Below are 24,293 nucleotides of genomic sequence, written 5' to 3' on the forward strand. Positions count from 1 at the left end.
AGGACGTGATCACTTCTTGCTCAGGTTCCCATCATTACCCCATCAACCAACTCTTTCTTGTTGGTTAATATCAAGTCCTGTATGGCCGAGCTACTTGTTGCTTCCTCCACCATTTGAGAAAGGAAGTTGTCAGCCAGGCAGATCAGCAAGTTGTGTGACTCTGTGTACGTAATAGTGTTGGTCTCCCAGCACATGAGGGAAATTAACGTCTCCCATAAGGACAAGGTCATGCTTCTTGGATATCCCATTAAGCTACTCACAGACAGCAGACTCCACCTTGGTCAGGTGGTCTGTAACAGACTCCAGCCACAATACTCGTCCTTTTCACCTTTCCTTTTCACCCAGACATTTTCCTCTGGGTTGTCACTCTCCTCTTCCAGTATTTCCTGACAATCAAGCCCTTTCCTCACATACAGCGTCACTTCATCTCCTCTACAGCACTTCTTGTTCTTTGAATAACTCATGATTCATCTGTGACTCATGAAAGCTCATACCCAACCACAAATTTTGTTAGTCTTATAGGTGCTACTTTTATGCAAGTGTCCAAGATGAAATTGATCATACACCTAAATAAGATATGCTGATAATCATAGGTTATCTCCACTGCAATTTTGGTGTACTTTGCTTGAAAAACCCCTTCCCATTCCCCATATCGATATCTCTTTATATTTGTATAAATTATATGAACACTTGTCACCATTGCAAAAAGAAAGGAATTTTTGGAATTGAACATTTACATGATAAAAATATGGAATGCAAAAATATAAAGGCTTCAAATAATGGGAATTTTTTGACAGACTGTTATCAACAAGTTGTGCTTCATTACATAGTTGCTTGATCTAAGGAGAGGACTTTAAAATTAACACAAGGACACTTTTTATACAGAACTGTTTATTTGTACATACTAGTTATTAAAATTGAACTTTTCTAAGCTACACATACTAGAAACCTACAGCCGATAATGGCTTACAGTTTTACTGTAATACTGACATTACTTTTGTGATACTGAATGCTGAGCACAAGTTCCTCTCCCAGTTGAACTGGAATTGGCTTTTCTAACACAACAGCAGCTTGCTTCCAGTGGGAAGATTCACTCGATGTATCCAAAGAGATATCTTCTTCCAGATGTATGTGATACCAAAATGGAATGCCAGTTACGTGACCTGATTTACAAATCTGTACCTATAAAATCAAGATTTTTAAGTATCAACACAACTTTTCCTTCAAAGAAGAAAAGGGAGTATTTTAATTCTTCAAACTAGAGCTTTCCTAAGGGAGACAATTACAATGAAATGCCAAGTTGTGAATGCACCAAATGCAAAACTGTTAACTTCAGAAGTGTAGTACTTCACTTCTATATTGCCACTTCAACAAGGCTTTAACATTCCTCTTTTACTTCTGGTAAGTACTGCTACATCTGGCATCTCCCATATTCTCTTGAATTAAGTGAGAGACAATGGACAATGCATGCTTTCTAAAGAGTACTATGACACGGGCTACTATAGCAACACTAACCAAGCACCATTCAGAATCACACCTGGTTCCCCCTGTAGTAGCTCATTATTTAACTATGACTTGATAACATGCTTAATAGTGAAGAGTTAGTACATTCTCAATTTTAATTAAAATCTATGTATGACAGGCATAATAGAAGCAGGGCCACTGAAAAGAGAGGTGATGATCACCCTGGGACTCCATGGAACTTGGAAAATTATATCATTTGTTTTCATATGATGGGTTGCATCGTGTATAAGAAGGCCCAGAGGGAGTTTTTGACTGGTGGCTTTGGTAGGCCCATCTTGAAGTCAATTCATCACCCAACAAAATCAGGTATGAAGAGGGTAATGCATCTATATTCTGTACTAGAATTATTGTTGAGTGTTTTTCCAGATGTGATGAACAACAACTCTGTAGTATTTGTAATTTTTTTAAAAGGAGAAATTACACTGGTTCCACTGGTTGTAGTTTGTTATCCAAATCAGAGCTGCAAAAAGGTTTATTCTTGCTGTAAAAACAGCAAATGCATGATGTTAGAAATGACTGCCTAAGTTATTGCCATATTGCTTTAAACAGGATAAATTCAAATGATGCATGTTATCTTAATAGCTACAGTTAAAGGGGTAATAAATAGGACTGCACATTATGTACTGTTACTATTCTGGGGGTTTACCTTAACGTCTCTTCTGGAGTTGTTCATATATGGATTCATGAGATCCACTCGCAGCAGTTCCACTGACTTGCTCAAAGGTACATATGGTAGTGTGGAAAGATCCAAGAAGACACGGAAAGGCACCTGAAACAGACCATGCTAAGCTGAGTAATAATTTGATACTTATAAAGCTGACTTGCGCTGTTGGAAAGAACTCAGTGCTGCTCCTGTCTGATTAGGTCACATGTTTCTAAGGCTTAAGAATTTATGTGGGTGGCCATTAAGCCATTATCCTCCACTCTAATGCAGGCCTAAGCCATGCTGATTTGCAAGGTAGTAAGGAGATACAAATAAAAATCAAGTCTCACTGAGTTAGATCCAAAGAATGGCAAGTGGAACATTCATCCTCTCTCACACACAGACATGTATACCCTTAATAAAACAAACATTTTGCCTGTTTCTTATGGCATTTTACATTTTATTGGTATGGTATGTAAACTTGAGACATGTAAGGTATGGTATGTAATCTTGTCACTTGTTAATACCTTGAATTGATTAATGAATGGGGCAATGTTGAAACCAAGTGTTGGATCTTTCCCTTGAACTGCAGTCTCAAGTACTAAAGACTCTGATTCCACAAGCATTCCATACATCATCACATGCTGTGGGAATATCTTCCCTCCAGAATGAAGCAAACACCTATAGATGAAACAAACACACATATATGCATACACAAATTTATTAAATAGATAAAATAATCCCCTTCATAATCTCATGGTTCCTGAAACAAATCTCTAAAATATAGGATGCCAATCAGGAGTGTTTTCTTTGAACTACGTAACATAGAGCAACAGCTAGAATTTGATTAGGAGCCTCCTAACTCAATTGTCAGTTGATACGAACGTAATATGCTTTGAGATAAGATTTGAAAGTAGAAATCATACAACAGTCTCATTTACATTTTAAAAAGTGTTTATGTATAGATTCACTGATAAATAGAGCTGATAGTCTTTTGACTAGCTTTTGCTCCAAATGATATTACATTTGGTTGTACTTCAAAGATTTTGTGAATGAATGGTGTGGTAAATATAATCCAGAAAAAAATCTGCCATACAATACCTCGATATTGCTGCCTTTTCCATCACATCCTGCTGAATGAGACCAGAAGTCTCTATGACATCCAAAATTATAATGCTCCATAATTTGTCTGATTTAGGCCTCTGTAATACCATGCTTTCATCCTGTAGGTGGCCAAGCCAAAACTGTAATGTTTCCTTAGGAAATGCATTGGCTTCTGAAATCAAGACGAGAGCTTTTTGATGCAGCTCTTTTTCAACAGAGCTGAACGCCTTCACTGCCCCAAATTTGCCTGCAATTACTGGCAAAATTGAAAAGCCCTCCGATACATCCAGCACATACAAAGGATCCGGAGTGTCAGAATTCTTATTTTGGTTCTTTTCCAGATGATGCTCACTGCTATGGCTGTCAACGTCCATGGACTGTGACTGTTCATGGAGGCTTAATGTTGAGAGCACTTTGCTTATTGCAGCTTTGAAACACTCATGATAGGGCACATTGTTAAGCAAAGCAATTTCCGTGGATTCTAATATGCATTCTTGACCCACTCTTTCCAGTTTGCTTGCTGTTTGAAGGCTGGCCAGGGCACTGCAGAGTTCAGCCTCACTGTTCTTTTCCCTGAAGTTTCTTTCTACATCCATCCCATTGTCTGAAGTCGCAAGAGAAATATCTTGCAACCTTAGATAGCAGTCCTGGCAGGATACTTCCATCATCACAGAATCTCCAGATTTCACAGTATAATCTTCAGTCACAAAAGGATGAAAAATGAAACACATTAATAATTTTGCCTTCACTGCTATTGTTCCAGTACCCTTCCTAAGACATTCATTGCTCTTAGTGGGCTTTATACGTAACAGAAGCATATGCCAAGAGAATACAGCCCACTTGTGTATCCTGTAGCGATGCTTGTGGAATCAAGTGCAAAAACAGCTTTCACTGAGTGGGTGAAAAGCAGGCCAATAGTTTTCTTAATACAGAGTGCGACTGAAAACAATCTTGACAAAGACATTGCTGTAGGTGCTTAAACTGTAAAAAAAAAACCCTTTCAGTTGCTTGCATCTTAGGAAGCCTGGAATAGATGTTTCCTGCCTTCCCTTTGCATCTTTGTCAATCGTTTGAAACTACTGATGGAAGATATGTGGGTAGGGAGGAGGGAGCTACAGTAAGGATGGAAAAACAGGTAACTGCTCATCCTAGTTTGACACTCTAACCCATTACACCACTCATACATATACGATCTAGAATGAAATCCAGTTGAGCTCAGTGGGACTGACTTCTGAGAAAATCCCTTTCAAATTGTAAAAATCTGGGAGGATTTCCAGCAGCAAAGATGAATTCTTCTATTCCTTACTTCTGCCTGCCAAAATCCTGGTAGCCCAATTCCTTATCCTCTTTTTAAAAATATTTTGTAACCAAGAATCCAAATACAGAACTTGATATTGTATGGGTGCATTACTTCAGCCTATTATTAATTCTACTGAATTAATTTTATCTGAATTATTCAACAGAAAGCTGATTATTTATTGTATCATATAATCAATTGAAATTTCCATAATACGTGACCTTTCCATGTTGTGAATGGCTTCTGTGTAAAAATCAACGTTCCCTAAGAATGCAACCTGAGAGAGAATGGTTTTTGCTCATTAGTATAATTTCATCTTTTGTCAACATACTCTTGAACCTATTAAAACAAATATAGTAAAACAGAATATATTTAATGACTGAAAAAAATCCCAAAGACATACCAAGAAGGCCTTGTACAGGATAGACTGCTTGTTCCCAACAGGTTTCCTCACTTGGACTTGTAGAAAGTGTATGTTCATCATCAAGCTGTAGTGTAAACCAGATCACAATGGCATCCAGGATTCCTCCTTTAGCAACAGGTATGTTGATCTTGGATGGCTTACGAGTTGCAAAGCTTTTCAACTCCTAACCAAAAATGAAAAATGCAAAGAAAAATTATTTCTCCTTGTCCTGAAACAGAGTTGTTCATCAAACACCTACAATTCCTTTTAGTAGGAATTTATTTCACATTTGGTTTAAAAAACTGTAATGATTAGTTTGTTTTAAGCCTGCCTTGGATCTTTAATTCAGCTCTTCCTTACATTACCTTACACTTTTACCTTAGGAGGACTCTGGTTACCACCAACACTCCTTTTATTTCCACTCACTCAGAACTTCAAGTGTTCTCTACTTTACTGTGGCTTACATCTAGGGAACACCTTCCCTCTGGGGTTTGAATCTCACTGTTGCATGACCTATATATTGCTGTTCCCAAAAGGTTTTCACTTCCACCAAAAGCTTTCGCCTTAGATCGCTTCAGTTTAATTGGCAGTGTAGGAAGGCTTGTAAACAGGGCCAGCGCCACTGGTGAGGCAGTGAGGCGGGTGCCACAGGGCCAGAGGGGGCGCCGGGGGCAGAGGCATGTGCTGCGCCACCGCCAGCCAGCCCTGCTGCCGCCGCCACCACACGCCCCCGGGCGGGCGCAGCAGCTGTGAGCCAGGGACGGCAGGCGGCCGGGGCGGCGTGTGGCTCGCCGGCCAATGCCCCCGGCGTCACTGAGAGATGATGTCATCACGCAGTCCGGGGCGAGGGTGACCTCAGGCGCCAGTAACCCTGGCGCTGGGGCTGCTTGTAAACAGAAGTAGAATTTATAAGTACACATATGTGACAGCTGTAGGGTCTTGATAAGTATATTGGTTTCAGAATAGTTCATTACTTTGGTGACTTCATAAATAATTATATCTTCTTAAAGGTGTATTCACAGACCCAGTCACAATTACTTATTTTTCACACAGATATTTACAAAAAGAATAAACACTCCTCTCATCCACACAGACAGATTCACTCTGGCCTTTCCAAATCAACAAGACCTCCACATACTTTCTCACACAATAACTAAGGATAATCACCTGAAAAATATTAATTATAACTTTTAAACTTAAGCTTGCCTAATACAGTGTTGTCTTGGCAACTGCACCCATTCACTGTTATTAATATGAAACAATGTTTAGAAATTGAATTTTGTCCACAGGAAAAAACAGCACTGGAAAAATTTTCCACCCCATATCTCTGCTCTGTGTTGGTCTGTAGTAGAACAGCAAGATTTGGATCCAGTAGCACCAGTGCTACTGTACCTGAATCTTGCTCTTTTTCCAGTTTCAGTAACAGCTCATGCCCACTGCATTACAGTTTTGCACAGATGCATTAAAAAAATTAAGTCCAGATTGGATATTCAATACATCACTGCAGTACACTTTCTATCCAAGTACATGCAAGTGCTGTTTTGTTCCAGCTATTAATCTCAGATGTCAGATAAGATGAACAGCGAGTGTTATTGATTCAGACCATGTCAGTTTCTTAAAATAACTGCTTAAGAAGTTGCTCAAAATAATTTTCCATATATAACAGGATGTCTTTTAGGATTTTGCTTTCAACATTTCTCTCTAGTTCAAGAAATAAAGGCCAGACTTGTAACAGGGACAAGCTATATTACCCTTTCAAAGGGTGTAATCAGAGCCATTACAGTTGGCCACCGCTGCTAATATCCAATACAGTGTTTCCAAAATAGAGACTTTTAGAGCTATATCGTAAGAGTATTTTTATAACCTCTCCCCTCTTTGGTAAGTAATACCATTCTGAACATACAGAATATCCTTGGTTGCCATATTTTCTTCATTGTTTTCATATTTCATATGACACCTCTGTCTCCTACATTTTCATGCTTCAGTAATTTTCTGGTTGATTCTAAATGTTAGATAAACAGCTTATTCACATGTGCATGTACACTTCTTGATTTATAATGAATACATAAACTGCCCTTACTGAAGTGTTTGAAGTGATACGAAAGTTCTCTTTGCTTTCACTCAACTTGGCATCTGATGTCTTAGTTAGGCACTGGTGTATGTATCTATATATATCTATATCTATTTATCTATATATATGAGAGAGAATTTACCCTAAGAGAACATAGCAAAGAGATACCAAGCAATATATACACACCAAATAGAAGAACCACAGGTATTCAGATCAACCAGTTTGGCTGTCTTCTTGAAAAAGAAGTCAGAACTCAATGAACTAAGAATTACCTGAAGATTGTTAAAATCCACTGTTAAAACTTGAAAATGGTCTGTAAGGGGTTTGTAGCCACCAGGTATTCTACTGAGTTTTTCAGTGGTATAAGGTTCTACAGTTTCATCTGCATTTAGAGGAGTATATGTGGGACTGTGAAACTCCAAAACCTCAGGTAAACACACACCAGCAATTTCTTTTACACCCACCCTGAAGAAGTAAAGAACAAGACAAGTCATGTTAATGTGCTTTTCCATGATAAATGAACACAATCCAGTATTCGGTTCTTAACTAAATATTTGTTCCGGAAATACTAAGGCGAGTCTGGTAGAAGTTTGATTAGTAAAAAAAGTCTAATAACCAAGGCAGTTTTGTATTAAAAATTAAAAAATTAAAAACCAAGGCAGTTTTGTATTAAAATTATAAAAATCTAGATACCAATAAAATCAGCATCATAAAATCAATCAGCTCAAAGGAGATGATAATATACCACACTACAATACATGTCCTAATTTAATCCACAATTAAAAATGCCTCTTTCTTAAAAACTAGATGAGAGGCTCTTGTAGAATTCAGTGACAACAGAAATCCATGAAAGCATAATGTCACTGAGTACGGACTAAAGAAAAAATCCCAACCACAGAAATGGTTGATACCTTCTGTGAGCCAGCAACTCATGGGTAGTGTATTTAATGGTATAATTATTAGATCTCCCATCTTATTTCCAAGATGATACAAAAGAAACTGCACTTTTCAAAGTTCACAAGCGTTCAGATGCAAGTCGATATTATGAATGGACAAATAATATTAATATTGTGCACTGTGTAGAATGTTCCCTCTCTCTCATATATGATTTCACAGAATTTGAAAGATTAGATTATGAAGAGAGCAATCCTAAACAGGTCTACTCATAATCCCACTCAAGTCTATTCAGTGGGGCTTACTCACAGGAATGTGTTCTTTGGATGGCACTAGAAATATACTAGGTAAGATATACTTCTATCACCCCATGTTTTAATCTGTGATGTGCACTTCTACTAATTTGGGGTCACAGGAATAAATATATTTAAGAGTGAAATACTATATAGGTACTATCCATCTTCTATCAAATTAACAGTGTGACCATATACATTTCTCAGAAAAGTACCCTAAATTAAATGGGGCTTACTCTTTAGTAAGTGTGTATGGGATTGCAATTTGAGTACGCTAAGAGCTAGAGCATGCAGATGTATTTTGTTAGTTATGAAGTCTTTTTTTAAAAAATCTACCAGCAAATATTAAAACAACACATGGATATTAAAGGTTTTTGCCAATTTCTCCAATTAAAGCAACTTTTTTTGGACTGCAAAAAAATAACTACAAAGAATGTTTCATTTATTTTCTTTGCCTTTTGGAGCAATAACAATATATATAAATAATGGGGGCAAAACCCTACAATATGAAAAAGATGTAAGGCTTTAAAAATGCTAATTGTTTTTTTTCTGAATTTCAGCACAGAACTCAGTGCACATATTAGTATCCCTTAGATTCCCATGAATAATGATATACATTTATGGTTGCAGAACTGTTGAGTATTGCAAGTTTGAGTACAAAATCTAACCTAGAAGGTAAATGAAATCCTGTTCTATAAAATTAAAATACTTTCTCATCCATGTCCAAAATTCAAAAAAGGTTTACTCCCAACACACATTAGGAGTAGAGATGGGCACGAATTGAATTACGACCCAAAAAAACACATGAAACAGGCTGGTTTGTGGTTCGCAAACCAGTGGTTCGTGGAAGCTCGTTTCCACGAACTGGTCTACTGGTTTATTTGGGTCGTAAAGGGGCAGATTAAATGGCCATTTCCCCAGGGAAATGGCCATACAGACTTTTCCTGCGGCTTGCAAGCAGCAGGTCCCTTTAAACGATCAGCTGGCAGGAGGGGATCCCCCCCTTGCTGCCTGCCAGCTGATCGTTTAAAAGGACCTGCTGCTTGCAAGCTGCAGGGCCCTTTAAACTGCCCCAGCCCCGAGCCCCACACTTACCTTGCCCTGTGGGCCCGCGGCATCCTCACCCTCCTCCCACGAGGGGCGGGAAGGCTGTTTTTGGCCTCTTCAGCCACTGTGTGGGCCCACAGGGTGGCAGAGGAGGCCGAAAACGGCCTTCCTGCCCCTCAAATGGCCGCAGTGGCGGTGGAGGAGGCCAAAAATGGCCTCCCTGCCCCTTAAATGGCTGCTGGGGGCCTTCCCGCCCCTCTCAGGAGGGGGAGGACGTTGCAGGCCCGCAGGGCAAGCTAAGTGTGGGGCTGGGGGTGGGGGCTGGGCAGTTTAAAGGGCCCTGCCGCTTGCGTCAGGTCCCTTTAAACTATCAGCTGGCAGGTGGAATCCCCCCCCCGCCATCTGCCAGCTGATAGTTTAAAAGGACCTACCACTTGTAAAGCAGGAAAGGGCCCTTTAAACTGTCAAATGTCTCTTTCTCTGCCACTGCTAAGCAGCCAGAAAGGAGCATTTAAACTCCACAAACCACAAACTGGTTCGTAAACTTGCCCCAGTTCGTGGTTCCTGGTTCTTGAAAACCCACAAACCACGAACCTCATGATTCGGTTTTTTTGTAGTCCGTGCCCATCTCTAATTAGGAGCTGCAAACATACCTGTGATGTCTGCGTATCTCTTTGCATTCCACTGCCATCCCCCATATAGTAGCTCCTGCTGGTATAACTTTACCATAGTTTTTTGCACCAACTTCTCCATCATTAGACTGTAAAACAGATAAAAGACAAAAGATGACATTTGCTGTTTTGTAATCTGCTTTGTTTAAGATAGTAACTAAACATAACTCCCAGATATCTGAAGTGGCCACCTATTCGATTTCCCCCCTTGATAGTCCAAATCCTCTGTTTAATACAATACAGGGGTATTAACACAAAAACCATTTTTAAAGGTGTCTTAATTTAGATGTCACAACAAACTCAACTGAGACCAAAAATTTCCATACTAGGAAGTTTTCAATCATGGCACTGCAGGTAAAAGGAAAGGAAAGGAAAGGAAGCATATGAGCCCAAGGATTTGAGGCTCATTCATTTCACAAACTGGCTTATTTGTGTTGTTTGAATAGATCCAAGACCGTAACCACATAATTTTGTTCATATCTCATCCACATTTTTCTCTATATTCCCTATCCATTCCATTCATTCCTTCAGGATTAAAAGCAATACAGTACCTGGCCTCTCCAGCTTTTTGATCAGGAAGACAACTATAATAATTTAGATCAAGACAACTAAACAAACAAACACAACCTTTATTGGCATGTCAGAGCGAAAAAAGGTACATTAAAATTAGTTGATAGCTTCCCTGATGCAGATTGAAGAAAATTAGCCACGTTAGAGGTTATAGAAAGGTTGTGACCAGATAGTAATCGCTGGACCTTGACATTATCAGAAAGGCCACACCATGAATAAAGAAGGGAGTTCAAGTTTGTCTCGGATCTTAGAATAAAATAAACAGTATAACAGAACATGGGGAACAGATTCAATGACACCCAGGCCACAAGGGCATTTTCTAAGTTCGTAAGGGGTCCCTTGACATCTGCCAACGAAAATGGCCGAAGGCAGTATGTTGAATCTGGCCAGCATTAGTGCCCTTCTTTGATGGGGATCAGTTAGGGACAGAAATAGGCAGTTAACTGGCCAAATGACAGAGGCAGTCCCAAGTGAATTGGGGAACAGGTTTTCCTTGCTGCCTTGGTCAGGCGCTGAAACTGAATGTCTAAGAGCCTCCGTTTAATTGTCTGAAATGCTGTTGGAGCAGATGCAAGGTAAAGTGATTCTAAAGATATACCCATACACCTAACTTGTTTATGGATTAGTTCCAACCACTTGAATTCGTGGAAATCTGAGAGCATTAGAAAAGGAATTTGAGTCAGAATTAAATAGAAGGCGAAGCCAGAATTTGATTGTTAGAAGCCAGGCCCAAGTTTCCAACAACATCTGTCCGGTTTCAAGACAGATTGCGGCGTATGGGACACAGGAAGACCCAGAGTTTTCCGTAGGAAATAAGATTGTACCCCCTCTATTGAGTGATTGACTGCACTAATCCATATGGGCACTCCATAAAGGAGTTGGGACCTCGATTTGGCATTAAAGGCTTTTAAAGCCATGGGAACGTACCTATTGCCTCTCAGAAAAATCAGGTTGATTGCGGCTGCACTATTTCTCGCAACATTAATAACACCTTTGCGGTGTGTAGCCCATCCCCCCTTGTAGAAAAAGTTAATCCCCAGATATTTAAAGTTTTTTACCTGCTCAATAGGATTTCCTTGAATTGACCATGCAAACTGTTTCCAGGCTTTAGCAAAGACTATGATCTTTTTTTTCTTATAGTTCAAAGTTAGCCTGTTGTTATTACAATAGGTCAAACATTGATGTAGAAGTCGCTTCAGTCCAATTCGAGAGCATGATAATAAGACGACATCATCTGCATATAGGAGAATTGGAATATGGCAGTGGCCAATTTTGGGAAAATGGCCGCCAATTTCGGACAGGGTAGGGGCCAGATCGTTTAGAAACAGATTAAACAATGAGGGAGCAAGGATGCAGCCCTGTTTGACCCCTTTGCAAATTGGAATTTTAGGGGTTAGATTTCCTGAAAGGTTGAATTTAACCTGACAGCTAGTGTCAGTGTAAAGTTTTTTAACTAAAAAGAGTAGTCTGGGCTCTATGTTCATTCTGGCCAACTTATCCCACAGAAGATCTCTTGGGATTGAGTCAAACGCTGCTTTGAGATCTAGAAAGGCAGCGAAGAGCTTGTTACCAGGTTTCTCACGGTATTTAGCAATTAGGTGGGACAATACTATACAGTGATCCAAGGTAGATTTTCCTCGACGAAACCCTATTTGTTCTGGGCCTAGAATGTTATGGTCCCACATCCAGCCTTCTAGTTTGGTTAAAAGATATTTAGCATGAAGTTTACCAACTACTGACAGTAGGCTGATTGGCCTATAGTTATCGGGTGAAGACGGATTGCCCTTTTTAAAAATGGGTACGATGATTGCGTTTGTCCATGACTTTGGCATTATTCCAGTGTTATCATGGAAAACAGAGCTGCCAAGGGGTGAGCCCACCATTCAGGGTTAGATTTCAATAGTTCTGGGGTGACTGCATCGGGGCGTGGGGCCTTTTTTAGTTTGAGGTGTGAAATCAAAGTAATGACATCCTCTGGAGACACAGGAGGCCATTCAGGCATCATAGAGATTTTAGGCTCGATAACATTAGGGAAGCTAGTGCCATCATCACTAAAAAGCTTAAGAAAATATGAAAACCAGGTTTGGGAAGGACTTGATGGTGAGGGAGTTATTTTTGCCTGTGAGACGCCAGAAATTAAGGCCCAGAATTTTCTGCTATCGTTTGACCTGACTGTCTCTATCATCCGTTCCCACTGATCCCTAGTGTATTGAGACCTCTTAGCCTTGACTAAATCTGTAAACTGTTGCTTAACATTAAAATATTCCTTCAATACGGAGGGCTTTTTTTGGGACCGAAAGCGATGATAAACGGAGCGAAGAGTGGATTTCAAATGTAAACGTTCTCCATTATACCATGTGTTATACTTGGGTTTATGTTTAGGAATCAGACAGGGAGTAGGATCAAATACAGAAATGAAACTTGAGACTAAAGTGGCAAGACAACTATAATAAATCATTTTTCAGACCTCAAAAGGATTACAGAAGCAAGAAAGAAATGCTGCCTACCCTGAGACAAGTCTAGTTACCCCAGGCAAGCAGATGAACCTCTAATTGCATACTTGTGTTAAGACACATGCCAGCCATATCATTTATGGTTTGCTGGTTTTACACCCTGATTTTAAACATGATAGAACTAATCCGAAAAAGCTAAGTGCACCTAATGTATCTTTGAAATCAATGTACATGCACAAAGATGAGTGTCTTTGGTTATAGCCATTTCACTTTGGAAGTATGTCCCAATAAAAGCAACAGAATATAGTTCTAAGTCGCTAAAATTAGGACAGAAGACCCAATTCAAACATCCCAATTCAAACATCCCTTCTGGAGTTTCATGGGTTGGCACCCCATGAAACTAAGAATACTTAAATTGTAGCTGCCTTATTTACAACTGGAAGAGAAACAGTGTATAAGTAGTTTAAATACATCAGATTTTCTTCCCACATGAGTGTGTTGAATTGTATTATAAGCAGCAATGCCAACACTGTTTGCCTTGGGGAGCTGACACTCTGGCAAGGGGACTCTCTCTCCCTGCCTTGGGGGCCAATCCAGCTAGAAAGGAGGAACATACTTCTTAAAATAAATAAACTTCCTGTGTGATCCAACCAACCAGTTTGGGGAGCGTATTCATGCTGAATTCTATTCACAACAGGTCTTCTGTTGTTGTGGTATCCTGCCCGGGGAACTCTATCCCTGCCTCAATTTTCTTGGATTCTAAAATACAAAACAGGCAACAGGTGAAACTGTTTTTGTTTTCCCAGTCTTCTGCTTAGGGCCTTTCTGTAATGATCGTAGCTGGTTAATCCTGTGGTTGTTTGTTTATTATTTATGTTAATCAAGATGTTTTGTTAGTTTTTTTATGGATTTAGTTTACTGTAATTTATCAATATTGTGTGAGCTGCCTTTAGAACCTGGTTTGGAAGCAGCACAGAAATATTTTAAATACACAAGTTGTTGATGCAATAGCTAATCTTTATAAAATAATAAATGGAAGACTGTCTAGTAATTCTCCTTGCAATGTAGAACCCTGACCACGTGGCTGTAGTTTTTGGTGCCATGCTGCAAAAGAGATTTTGAATCAGCTATTCAGATATGCTTACCTTTGGAGGTAAAAGCAAGTGCTCCCAAGCATGTACCAAGCTTTCCACAATGCCTTCTCCAAACAAGCCAGAATCTACAGTCTCGGTGACAACCAGAGAAACTCTATTGAAAGTTCAAAATGTACAGGAATTATAAAAAGACAGTACACAATTAGTGGAATGTTTCAAGCCTCTGAAATGGTAAAGGACATTATACAATCTGAAACAGGGTTTCAATGCAAAATCCTTGAACCAACCATCTTCCTTTATGTCGTTTCAGGGCTTGAGCTCTTGCCCCACAAGCCTCTGCTTGAGCTAAATCAGCATTCTTCCTAAGCCATCTCTGACATGCTTGTCCTCAAACCTTTATTCATACCTCCAATCATAGCTCCATTCATAGGTCACAATTCCAAGTTGCCAGCACAGTTTTCATCAAAAGATAAAACAAAATGGTAGCTGTGGATTTTCCGGGTTGTATCGCCATGGTCTTGGCATTGTATCACCACGGCGATACAACCCGGAAAATCCACAACAACCATCGTTCTCTGGCTGTGAAAGCCTTCGACAATATATCAATAAAACAAAATGTTTAGGACTTGGAACATGGGAAGCCATCTTCTGGAGCTCACACATGAATGTACCATAGATTCCAAGATGCTATAGATTTTTACTGAACTATTACCTGTTTGTTCTATTTAATGTTTTCACATCTTAATCAAGAGATGCCAATGATTTAGTTTTAAGATTTTTTAAGTCAGATAAAAAACAACCTCAAAGAGAATTAGAAAGAATATTGAACATCCATTCAATACTATGTGGGGAACCCTCAAGGATTTGTGAGGGTCACTTCATTTTCCCTTGTATTCCCTTCCCGACACTATTTCTTCTGGCAACACCCATATGCACTCCCCCTTCCCAGCTTCCTTCTCTCCTTCCCATTTCACCTGCTCCTCTCAGTCTTCAGGTTTATTTATTTACTTCACTTATACCCTATCTTTCTCCCCTAAAGAGACCCAAAGCACTTTACATCATTCTCCTTTTCTCTAGTTTATCCTCACAAAACCCCTGTGAGGCAAGTTAGGCGGAGAGGGTGTGACTGGCCCAAAGTTGCCCAGGGAATTTCCATGGCAGAGTGGAGATTTGAACCTGGGTCTCCTAGATCCAAGTCCAACACTCTAACTACTGCACCAAAGTGTATCTCAGCTTTTCCTCTTTCCTTCCCTTTGGCAGCCTCTCCCCAGGAAAAGTCTGGCCAAGTTGCAAAATCATGTAATAGCAAGTTGTATTGCTGACCTCAGCCAAGTCATGCAAGTTCTGCAGAGGATGCCAGTGGGCCCAGGTGAGTCGTGTAGCATCAAGTCAGCTTGTAGCCACCTCAGCTCCTGCATGAGCTGCAGAAATTGCATAGATTCAAGTTGCCAAGTGATTGCTGTTAGCCCTGATGAGCCCTTCCTCCAGAGCAGGAGGGAAGGGAACAGGGGTGTACTGAGAGGCCAAAATATTAATGGAAAGGGCTCTCACCTCTGTCTTTTGCTGATAGAAACTAAGCTTTGAAGGCTAGCAATATTATTAGGTTTGCTTAACAACTCCCACAATGGCCAGTGAGCTCTCAAAAAGTATTCATTCTTAAAGGTACAAATATTGCTAATGTTAACTCCCCAATGTGTTTTTTAGACTTGAGATTTTTCAGCAAACCTGAGGCTTTTCACAGGTTTGTAGAGAGATCTGTCTTGTTTGTTCACAGCTCCAGTCTCTGAATCTAAGTATCCACCAATGTATCCATCTAATGTTAAGAATTAGATGTATTCATGCTACCCATCCTTTTTATCTCAAAGCTCCTATTACTTATAGAGAGATAACAGTAGTATATTTGAAAAATCAACCAGCATATAATATTTCTAAATTAAAAAGTTATGTAATATAATTCAAACATTGCTAATACAGCTTTGTTCAGATTCAGTACTAAGCCATTGTTTGGCACTATGTGAAACAGCTTAAAGGAACTTCAGGTTTTGCTTATGTGATCTCTGTTTCCTTCTCCCTTGTGCATGGCAAGTGAATTAGCTTATTCTAGTTTTGTGCAAACCATACTCTCAAGTTTTTCCCAGTCAGAGGCTGAATCTGGAGTATTGGCTGCCTCCAGCATGGGTCCCTCTTAAGGAACTGGGGAGGAACATAGGACAAAAGGGGAGTTGGCTATCACCTTGATCCCTCTCTCTTTCACCAGCTGCCTTTCCCCATGTTGCCCTGCCATGGCCTGGCCCTTTCTCCCTGGTGGTTCTCCCTACCACCTTTTAAAGGTCTGGCTGGGGTTAGCCCCAGCCCAGCCCCAACCATCCACCTGACCCACTGGGTGAAGGGAGGGCTCCTCCTCCAACAGGGAGGCCTGCCCAGCCAGCTCCCCCACCCTATGCTCTGCTTCCCCTGGCAAGGCACTTCCCTCACATGGCCCTCAATTTGGGCATGCTGTCAGCCTCCACTGGCTGCCTGGAAACACAGGCCAGCTGATTAGCATGGCCTGCCCGCCTTCCTCTGTGGTTTCGGTAGCCATGTTCTTTCCCAGGGGGGCCCTCCAATGGCTGGTTCCAGTGGGTTGGCTCACTTCCCCACCTCTTCCTCCTCTGAGGGGATGCAAGGTATCACTGAGGCTTCTTCTCTGCTTGTCTGACAATAGGTATGTGTCCAGGCCAGCCCCGGACACATACCTATTGCTATTACATCTAAATCGACAAAATACGGTTTACATTTGTTCTGTAAACCCAGACTGCAATCAATGGTTCAATCCCAGTTTACACTCCTGGTTAACAGAGAAAATATAAACCATAGTTTGAACGAAAGAGCAAAATATGGTTTGCTGTGGAAGTGGACCTTACTAATCCAAAACACCATTGACATAGGTGGAGAAAGGACTGCATAAGTGAATTTGAAGGGTCTTCAACTCTTGTCATGAACCACTGTTCCATATCATAGTAATAGGATTATCATTGCATAAATTTATTTACATTTCCTTAAAATACACATATTTGATACCCTTGCCTAAATTCTCACAAGGCAACTCATGGCTGATTTTAATGATGAATCTCATGGCGGGGGGGGGGGGGGTACATAAAGTAACCTGACAATACATAAATATTGAAAGGAATACAGATGAGTGAGTTGTCTTTCCCTCCAAACAATATGTAATTTAAATAAAAATGGCTTTTAATAAATATGTTAATGAGAATAAAATGTACAGATTAAATTGTCCATTCTGATAGAAAAGATATACAAATAGCATTTCTTAATATTATATTACTACTTTGGGGGGGGGCTGTGTAATGTTACTTAATTAAATAGTATCTCTCATTAAAATATAAAAACTTACCTTTCAGGTATGTGCTTTGGAATTTCTATATCCAGAGACTTCATATGAAGAAGCCTGATTTCTCCATCCAAGTTATTTGCAACTAGCACTTCGCAAGCCAACTCATACATTGTCTTTGACAACTCACAGGCATAGACAGAAGATGCTCCAGCCTTTTTCGCAAACATGCTGAAAAAGAAGTCATTGAACGAAATCATCAAAGCATCTAATACTGGCAGTATGTTATTACAGCAGTTTTAAATCTGAACTTAATTCCTGTATTCATTTTAACATTTGAACTGCATTGTTAAATGCATGCACTACTGCAGAATGGAAATGCAGAAAGGTAAAATGTAGGTAACAAGCCAATCAATAATTAATTACTTAAGTATTGTAAAACAGCAATTATATGCAATCAGTATTTGATTTATAACAGAATAAACAATGACTGGCAGATCGTCAACAGGATATGGGCCCAATCTCATTACTGTGGAGGATGACCTCAGTACACCACAGCAGCTGTAAAGAGTAGGATGACCGACAAAACGAAGGTGTGAAAGAGCTGGCATGTTGCACAATGCTCCTTCCCAGCATGGAGGGCATAAAGCCCCTTGTCATTGTGGTGGGACCTGGCAATTTTCCAGCAAAAGGCAAGGTGGAAGGAGTCTTCATCTAAAAGATCTGTCAATAAAATTCTGGAACAAAACAACTTTAAATGAGTTGTTTTATTACTGTTATTAATATTAATGCATTTATTCCAATTTGAAATTTGCAACAAACCTGAGTATTCCAGTTCCTGTTCCAATATCAAGAACACTTCTATATCCAGAATGAACGGCATTCTGGATTGCTTTCTGGTACAGCAAATTCCTCTTGGAATCATTAAGCATGATAAAATGCCACCGTTCTACTACCCAGTTGACAACACGATAAAAATTCTCCTTTGCATCAGGAAAGTCAGGGTTTAACTTCACAGCTTTATGGAAATACGCAGCTGCTTCATCTCGAAAGCCCATTCTAGCAAGAAAAAAAAGACATAACAAGAAGGATAAAATCAAAAGTTAAATATTTGATACAAACTTAGGGGCAAATGACATTCAATGTTTGGGTCCCATGGCAAAGGGACTGCAAGAGAGGATTAGTTTTGTTTGTTAGTTTTGTAGTTTTGTTTGTCAGCTGTTGTATCTGGCTGTGCAAGACCCAGGTTTAAACCTCTCTTCAGTGATGAAGTTCACTCTGGGTAAGTCACTATATGTTAACCTGTTCATCTATTTCATAGGTGTGGGCAAAATTAGTACAGTTCGTCAAATAAGATACTTTGCATATTACAAGCCACATTTTCCTCCCAACTTGGGAGGCACTGTGCAAAAAATGAGGGGTGTCTGTGAACACACCAACCCACCACTTAGCTCACTACCAATCAATCTCAGAAGATTTGTGGTGGCATGCCAAATCATGAAGATGTCCTGTTTTCCATATACATGATGGAATCTGAGTATGGTAAAAGTACACATTCTCAAGAACACAATAGTCCTATGTTCCCCATTCCACATGACAACAGAGTGATGGATTTATATACCTTTGCACCTGAAGTGATTTATGACTCACAAAAGCTTATGAGTCACAAAAATTATGGTGGAATCAATTTTATTAAGACTTAAATACCACTGGACTCCTGTTTTACTCTACTACTACAGACTAATGTGGCTACACATCTGGAGTGCACATTCAGGGCAAACATCTACATTTGACTCTTTCCTATCTAGCTTCAGGCCTCATTATCATAGGGGCACAGCTATGTGGCTTTGGTGAGTGACCTTCATCTACATTTGGCAAAAAGTTGGACTTCTCTTTTGCTGCTACTGGATGTGTTTGCAGCCTTTGACATCATTCATTGAATTTAATTGAGATGTTGCAGTCGGAAGTGGCTATCTGAGGTCCTGCCCTACAGTGGTTTAAGTCTTTCTTAGATGTTTTAATCTTGATTTGTATGTTTTAGATTTGTTGATCTTGTTCTGCTTATATAGTAAACCCCGCCCTGCCCCCTGATCATTTAGGAGACAGATGGGATAGAAATGTTGTATACAAACAAACATTTGATTAAATATTTTCCAAAGTATTTACTTAAATGCTTATGATTTAAAAAGTATGAGACCCACTGTGTTAGAATATTTAAAATGCAAATCAACAAGGGTAACAAACCTGAAAAGATGCTCTCCCATGCTGTTGCATATGACTTCATCATTGGGAAATAACTCCAAGGCATGTTCATAGCAGTCAAATAAATCTTGAATTCGTGCAAGAGAATCCAGCTCTTCTGCCCATTTAAAAAGGGTAAACTGAAAAGTTTCCTGAAGGAAAGCCACATAACTAAATCAATAACAGAATAATGGTGTGGTAGATTCAGAAAACTTGTATATTCATGCGGATAAAAACATCTTATCAGTAAATACATATAGATTACACTGGACTGTGAGTATGTTATTTTCTATCTAGGAGAGACCAAGAAGAACCTCTCACCTTCACATTGTTTTTTAGCTCAGGAGCCAAATTTAGTACTAAAAGATAGTGTGCATATGCTGTTCCAAAATCCTGATTCTCCAGACAATGCTGAGCACTTTGCAAAGATGTGGAGATTAATTCACGCCGCCCAGCTTCTTGATCAACTTTGTGTCTACGCCGATTTCGGCTATTGGGCATTTTGAAAGGACATTAACTGCAAGTTTTCCTGCCGAAACAAACACACAAATTTATTCTAGGGTGACATTAATTTAAAATTCAAGCTACTCACTACAGAAATATACACAAGTGTTACTTTTGAAAAATACACACACACACACACAGAAAAGTAAATTTCTTGTAAACCCACAAATTCTTTTTTATATTAAAATCCCAGCAAACTGGTGGGATAGAAACTGCCTAAGTACTCATCTGTAGAACTTTAGATGTTGGATGCATGTTGGTTCTCAATGAATCTGCATTATAGATTAGGGGGGAATCACAAGCTGTAATCTACATGTGTCATTCGCACCTGGCTCTTCTGTGCCATATAGTTCCCGTTTTTATGAATCCTCATTTAGCACTAGAAGCCAAACAGAAGTGAGACGTCTTGCTTCTTATGAGAGAGGAATGGTGCATTTCCAGAGCATGTTTTTCATCAAGGCAACTTTATGACAAAACCCAGTTGGATTATTCCAGAAGAATCACTCTGTGAGTAAAACACTTTGGATAATGAATTTTACACACTTATCCTTATCTGAGGTAACTTCTTTATTTGAAAAAGAAAGATGGTCCTCTGTTTAACTTTCATACTCCCTGGCTCATTGTGCTGAGCTCCAGTAGCTTTCATTGTTCACACGAGTTCATTAATAGGACCATTTAGTAGTGCAGATGTTACCGTGACAGTTTACCAACAGACAATGGTAATGTAGTCACTAAAATATATTAAGAGGAATTTCACTCAGTCACAGAAAATTACCATAAGGAGTGGCAAAATAATTAGATAATAACAGCATCTAATAGCAGTAGGCAATTGATGCTCATCCAGCAATTGAAGGAAGAAAATATAAATGGAAACAAAAGAACTTTCTTTCACAATACTCTACATTAAGAGGTACGTGAAGGAGGTTGGAACAGTTACCCAAGTTTGCTGTGGAGGGCCAGCAAACTTGGGTCATCTCCAGAATGTAAGGCGTGCAATCATCGCATACTACCCATCAAAAAGCAATAAATGTATTGCTTTATTTTAGTCCCTTGTAACCTTATGTCCACTTACGTGGGTGCAAGCCCCACTGGAACCAGTGCAACTGAATTCCAAGTAGAATTGGGTCAGGTAGTAATAACTGCCATAGAGTTAGACATCGCACAACACAACCGGTGAAGGATGTTTAAATTGTCAGCTGCAAAGCAAGTATTTCTTCTCCAAATCGCACAGCTAGCACAGCTGCATGCCACACATTTGCGCATTTTATTCATTGTACCACCACCTCCTGCTCCCACAAGCTTCAATAGCCGGGGTCAGGGAGGCAGAGAGCGAGACGCTCGCCGGTTATTTATCCTTGCCAGTAATGACGGCAAGCGCAGCATCAGGGGCGGACAGCCCAGGAAACCCCGCCGGCCGAGGAGGCGCTCAGGCCAGTAAGGAGGCCGCCGCGGGGTGGGAGGCCAGCAAGCAGGGGACACCGCGTCCAAGCTCACCCATCACTGGTGACTTGCCTTGGCCCCACCGGGGACAGCCGAGGGCTATCCGCTGATGGGGCAGGAACAAGGCGACGCAGCCGCCGATTCCCATGAGGTGCAGCTTATGTATGTCAAAACCAGGGCGGGCACCCCAGGAGCAGGAGAGGAAGTGTGCTGATGGGCGGTGCGCGCAGGAGGCTGAAGGGGAAGCCAAACAACACCGACAAACGAGCACACGCCCCCCGCCCGGTCAGTCACCTCAGCAGTCTTTCTGAGCGGGATCGGCAGCGACCGCCTTAGAGAAGAGCTCACGATCCCTAGCCGAAGGTTAAAGCCGCCATTTTAGATTAGGGCGATGAATGATGGAAGTATCGCGAGAAGCGGAAAAGTCTCTGGCAGCGCAAACGGGATTAGAGTCGAAAGCCAAAAAATCCCAAAGCCGCCAGCTAACCTCTGCGTCGCCGTGCCCAGGCGCCAACTTTATCTCGTTTCTCCCTTCCGCCGGGTAGGCATGCGCAAACGACTTGCACAAACGCGCACGAAAATTTGCGCATGTGCAGATAGGAGTCGAAGCCGCCGCTGTTGCCCTTGCTTCGTGGCCCGCTGCTAAATTGCTTACATTTCTTTTGGCGGCTGCGGAAGGAAGGAGTGTGGCTGTTTATAGCCAAGAATCCATATGTAATAAAAAAGAAGACAGCGGAGCAATAAATGCAGGGCGAGAATTACACAAACAATTCCTGCAAAAGCCAATCAATCGACATTCCTTTATTGTGCTCACGGACAGCAATTCCAGAGCTCCAATTTGTCTTACTCTGTATTAAAGCACGAGTTCTGGACATTTTCAACCAAAGCAATTGGTGACCAGAAAATAAGATTAACATAATCATAACACATGATAGTAGCGAACAACATAAACCATTCTTCAACTAGAAAGAAAATACAGACATTCATGAGTGGGAAAGCGTGAAGGGGGAAAGGTGCTGGTCTCCCACGTTTAAATTGCAGCTCATATAGCTGTATTCCGTTTAAAAAGATGAAGGGGGTGGTGGAATTCTTTTATGTAGGTCTTAGCAGGATGGAATTAAAAAGAGGTTTAAAATAAAGCTTGCTTACGAACACAATCGAAAGGGCTCGTTAAAGCATGTTGTGGCCAGGATCCCCGATATTTAAGGGAGCACCTTTTACAATATGGTCTATCCTACTCACAAAGACATTTGAGGCTAATGTAAAAGCATCAACAGCTGAGATGACTTTTTCTGGCATCTTAAGTGACCCCTTTTGTTGTATATCTATGTTTTTATTGTATTATTTTTACTGTATTGTTAAATGTGTGTGTGTGTGTGTGTGTGTGAGAAAGCTCAATTTATACACACACACACACGTATCTGTAAGAGAGAGGTTAAATGCTGTTTTTATGTTCTAAAAGTGCTGAAGGTGTTAATGCACTGATGTCCATCACCTTGGGGGCCCTATTTAGGCAGAAAGCCAGTATATAAATGTTTTAAATAAATAAAAAAATGAATTCAAGACTAGCATCATTTATTTCAATATGAGCTTTTATGCGCCACGGATCACCTTGACTTCACTTATCTGAAGGGAGTGACTCAAAAAAATTCATAATGAATCCCTGCATCTCCTTGCTTGGAAGGTTTTCGGGCTGCTCTGATCCTGTATTCTCCCAGAAGGTCTTTTTAGGTGCCAATTCAGATTACAATTCCCTATACTAGATTTTTTGCAGCTGTCTGCAAAATCTGCAAGGAAATATTGCAAAGTGAAAGCGATTCTTAACATTATTTATTTAATCTGTAAAACTCTGATGTCCAATTTTTAATATATTTTGAAATTTATATTCAGTTTATATGAACTGTTTCAAATAATTAGTGCTAGTCTTTGACCATATTAATAAATAATTCAATGCACTCAGTTTAAGATTATAAAACCATTTTCCACTAGAAAACCACGTCTGAAAGCTCAATTTGTTTTTAGAGATCCTTGAAAACTTTCCCCTTCAGATTAACTTTCCACTGGTGAATAGTTCAGTTGTGATTATGGTTTGCTAAATCTCTGAAATCTTTATTGAGTTGTCTTTACTATGTATGCGTTGTATTGTTTTGCCTTGTTTGTGGGATAGTTTATTGAATAGTGAGTTAAAGTTTTTTCTAAATAATAAACAAATAAATGAGATGAATAAAATAAATAGGCGCAGAATTATTTATTTAAAACCGATTTCCATTCACCTTTCCACCCAAACAAGGTCCTCAAAGCAGTGAGATTTTACCGACTGTAAAGGACAAAGACTAGAGGGGTAACCAGAGTTGCCAACTTCCAGGGGTGGGGCTGGATATCTGGAATTATAACTGATCTCCAGGCCCCCAAGATCAGTTCCTCAGGAGAAAATGAGCAAGATCTGGGTCCAGTTCTCTGGGTCTGGGTCTCAAAGACCAACTAGATTTCCAGGGTATGTTTTCAACAGTCAAAAGTCCCAAATGGAAGATGGCGGACTTCATGGCATTATACTCCTCGGAGGTCCCTCCCCAACTCTGCCCTCGCCAGGCTTCACCTCCAAATCTCCAGAAATCTCCCATCCCGGAATTGGCAGCCCCAGTAACCCTTAGTAGTTTTGTTGAAGGGTAAACAGAAAGCAGTCTTGCGGCACCTCAAAGACCAACAGATTGGC

General features: G+C 40.2%; 1 protein-coding gene across 2 annotated transcripts; it reads right to left on the reverse strand.

The window, feature by feature from the left end:
- Nucleotides 1-471: 471 nt before the first annotated feature.
- Nucleotides 472-21,962, reverse strand: PRMT9 (protein arginine methyltransferase 9). 2 transcript variants are annotated; one of them, XM_054989743.1, is made up of 13 exons: nt 21,875-21,962; nt 19,958-20,165; nt 19,640-19,788; nt 18,218-18,454; nt 17,459-17,626; nt 14,116-14,218; nt 9,930-10,036; nt 7,315-7,507; nt 4,972-5,155; nt 3,269-3,968; nt 2,695-2,848; nt 2,171-2,293; nt 472-1,182 (listed from the first exon to the last, which is right to left on the reverse strand). In XM_054989743.1, the coding sequence occupies exons 2-13, from the start codon at nt 20,135-20,137 to the stop codon at nt 967-969; spliced, it is 2,514 nt and encodes an 837-aa protein (XP_054845718.1). In that variant the 5' UTR covers nt 20,138-20,165; nt 21,875-21,962; the 3' UTR covers nt 472-966. The 2 variants fall into 2 exon arrangements, with proteins under 2 accessions (XP_054845718.1, XP_054845719.1); XM_054989744.1 differs by lacking the exon at nt 21,875-21,962 and adding an exon at nt 21,635-21,712.
- Between the last annotated feature and the right edge of the window lie 2,331 nt (nt 21,963-24,293).

Source organism: Eublepharis macularius, chromosome 10 (assembly GCF_028583425.1).
Source record: "Eublepharis macularius isolate TG4126 chromosome 10, MPM_Emac_v1.0, whole genome shotgun sequence".
In the NCBI taxonomy this organism is placed as follows: Eukaryota; Metazoa; Chordata; class Lepidosauria; order Squamata; family Eublepharidae; genus Eublepharis; species Eublepharis macularius.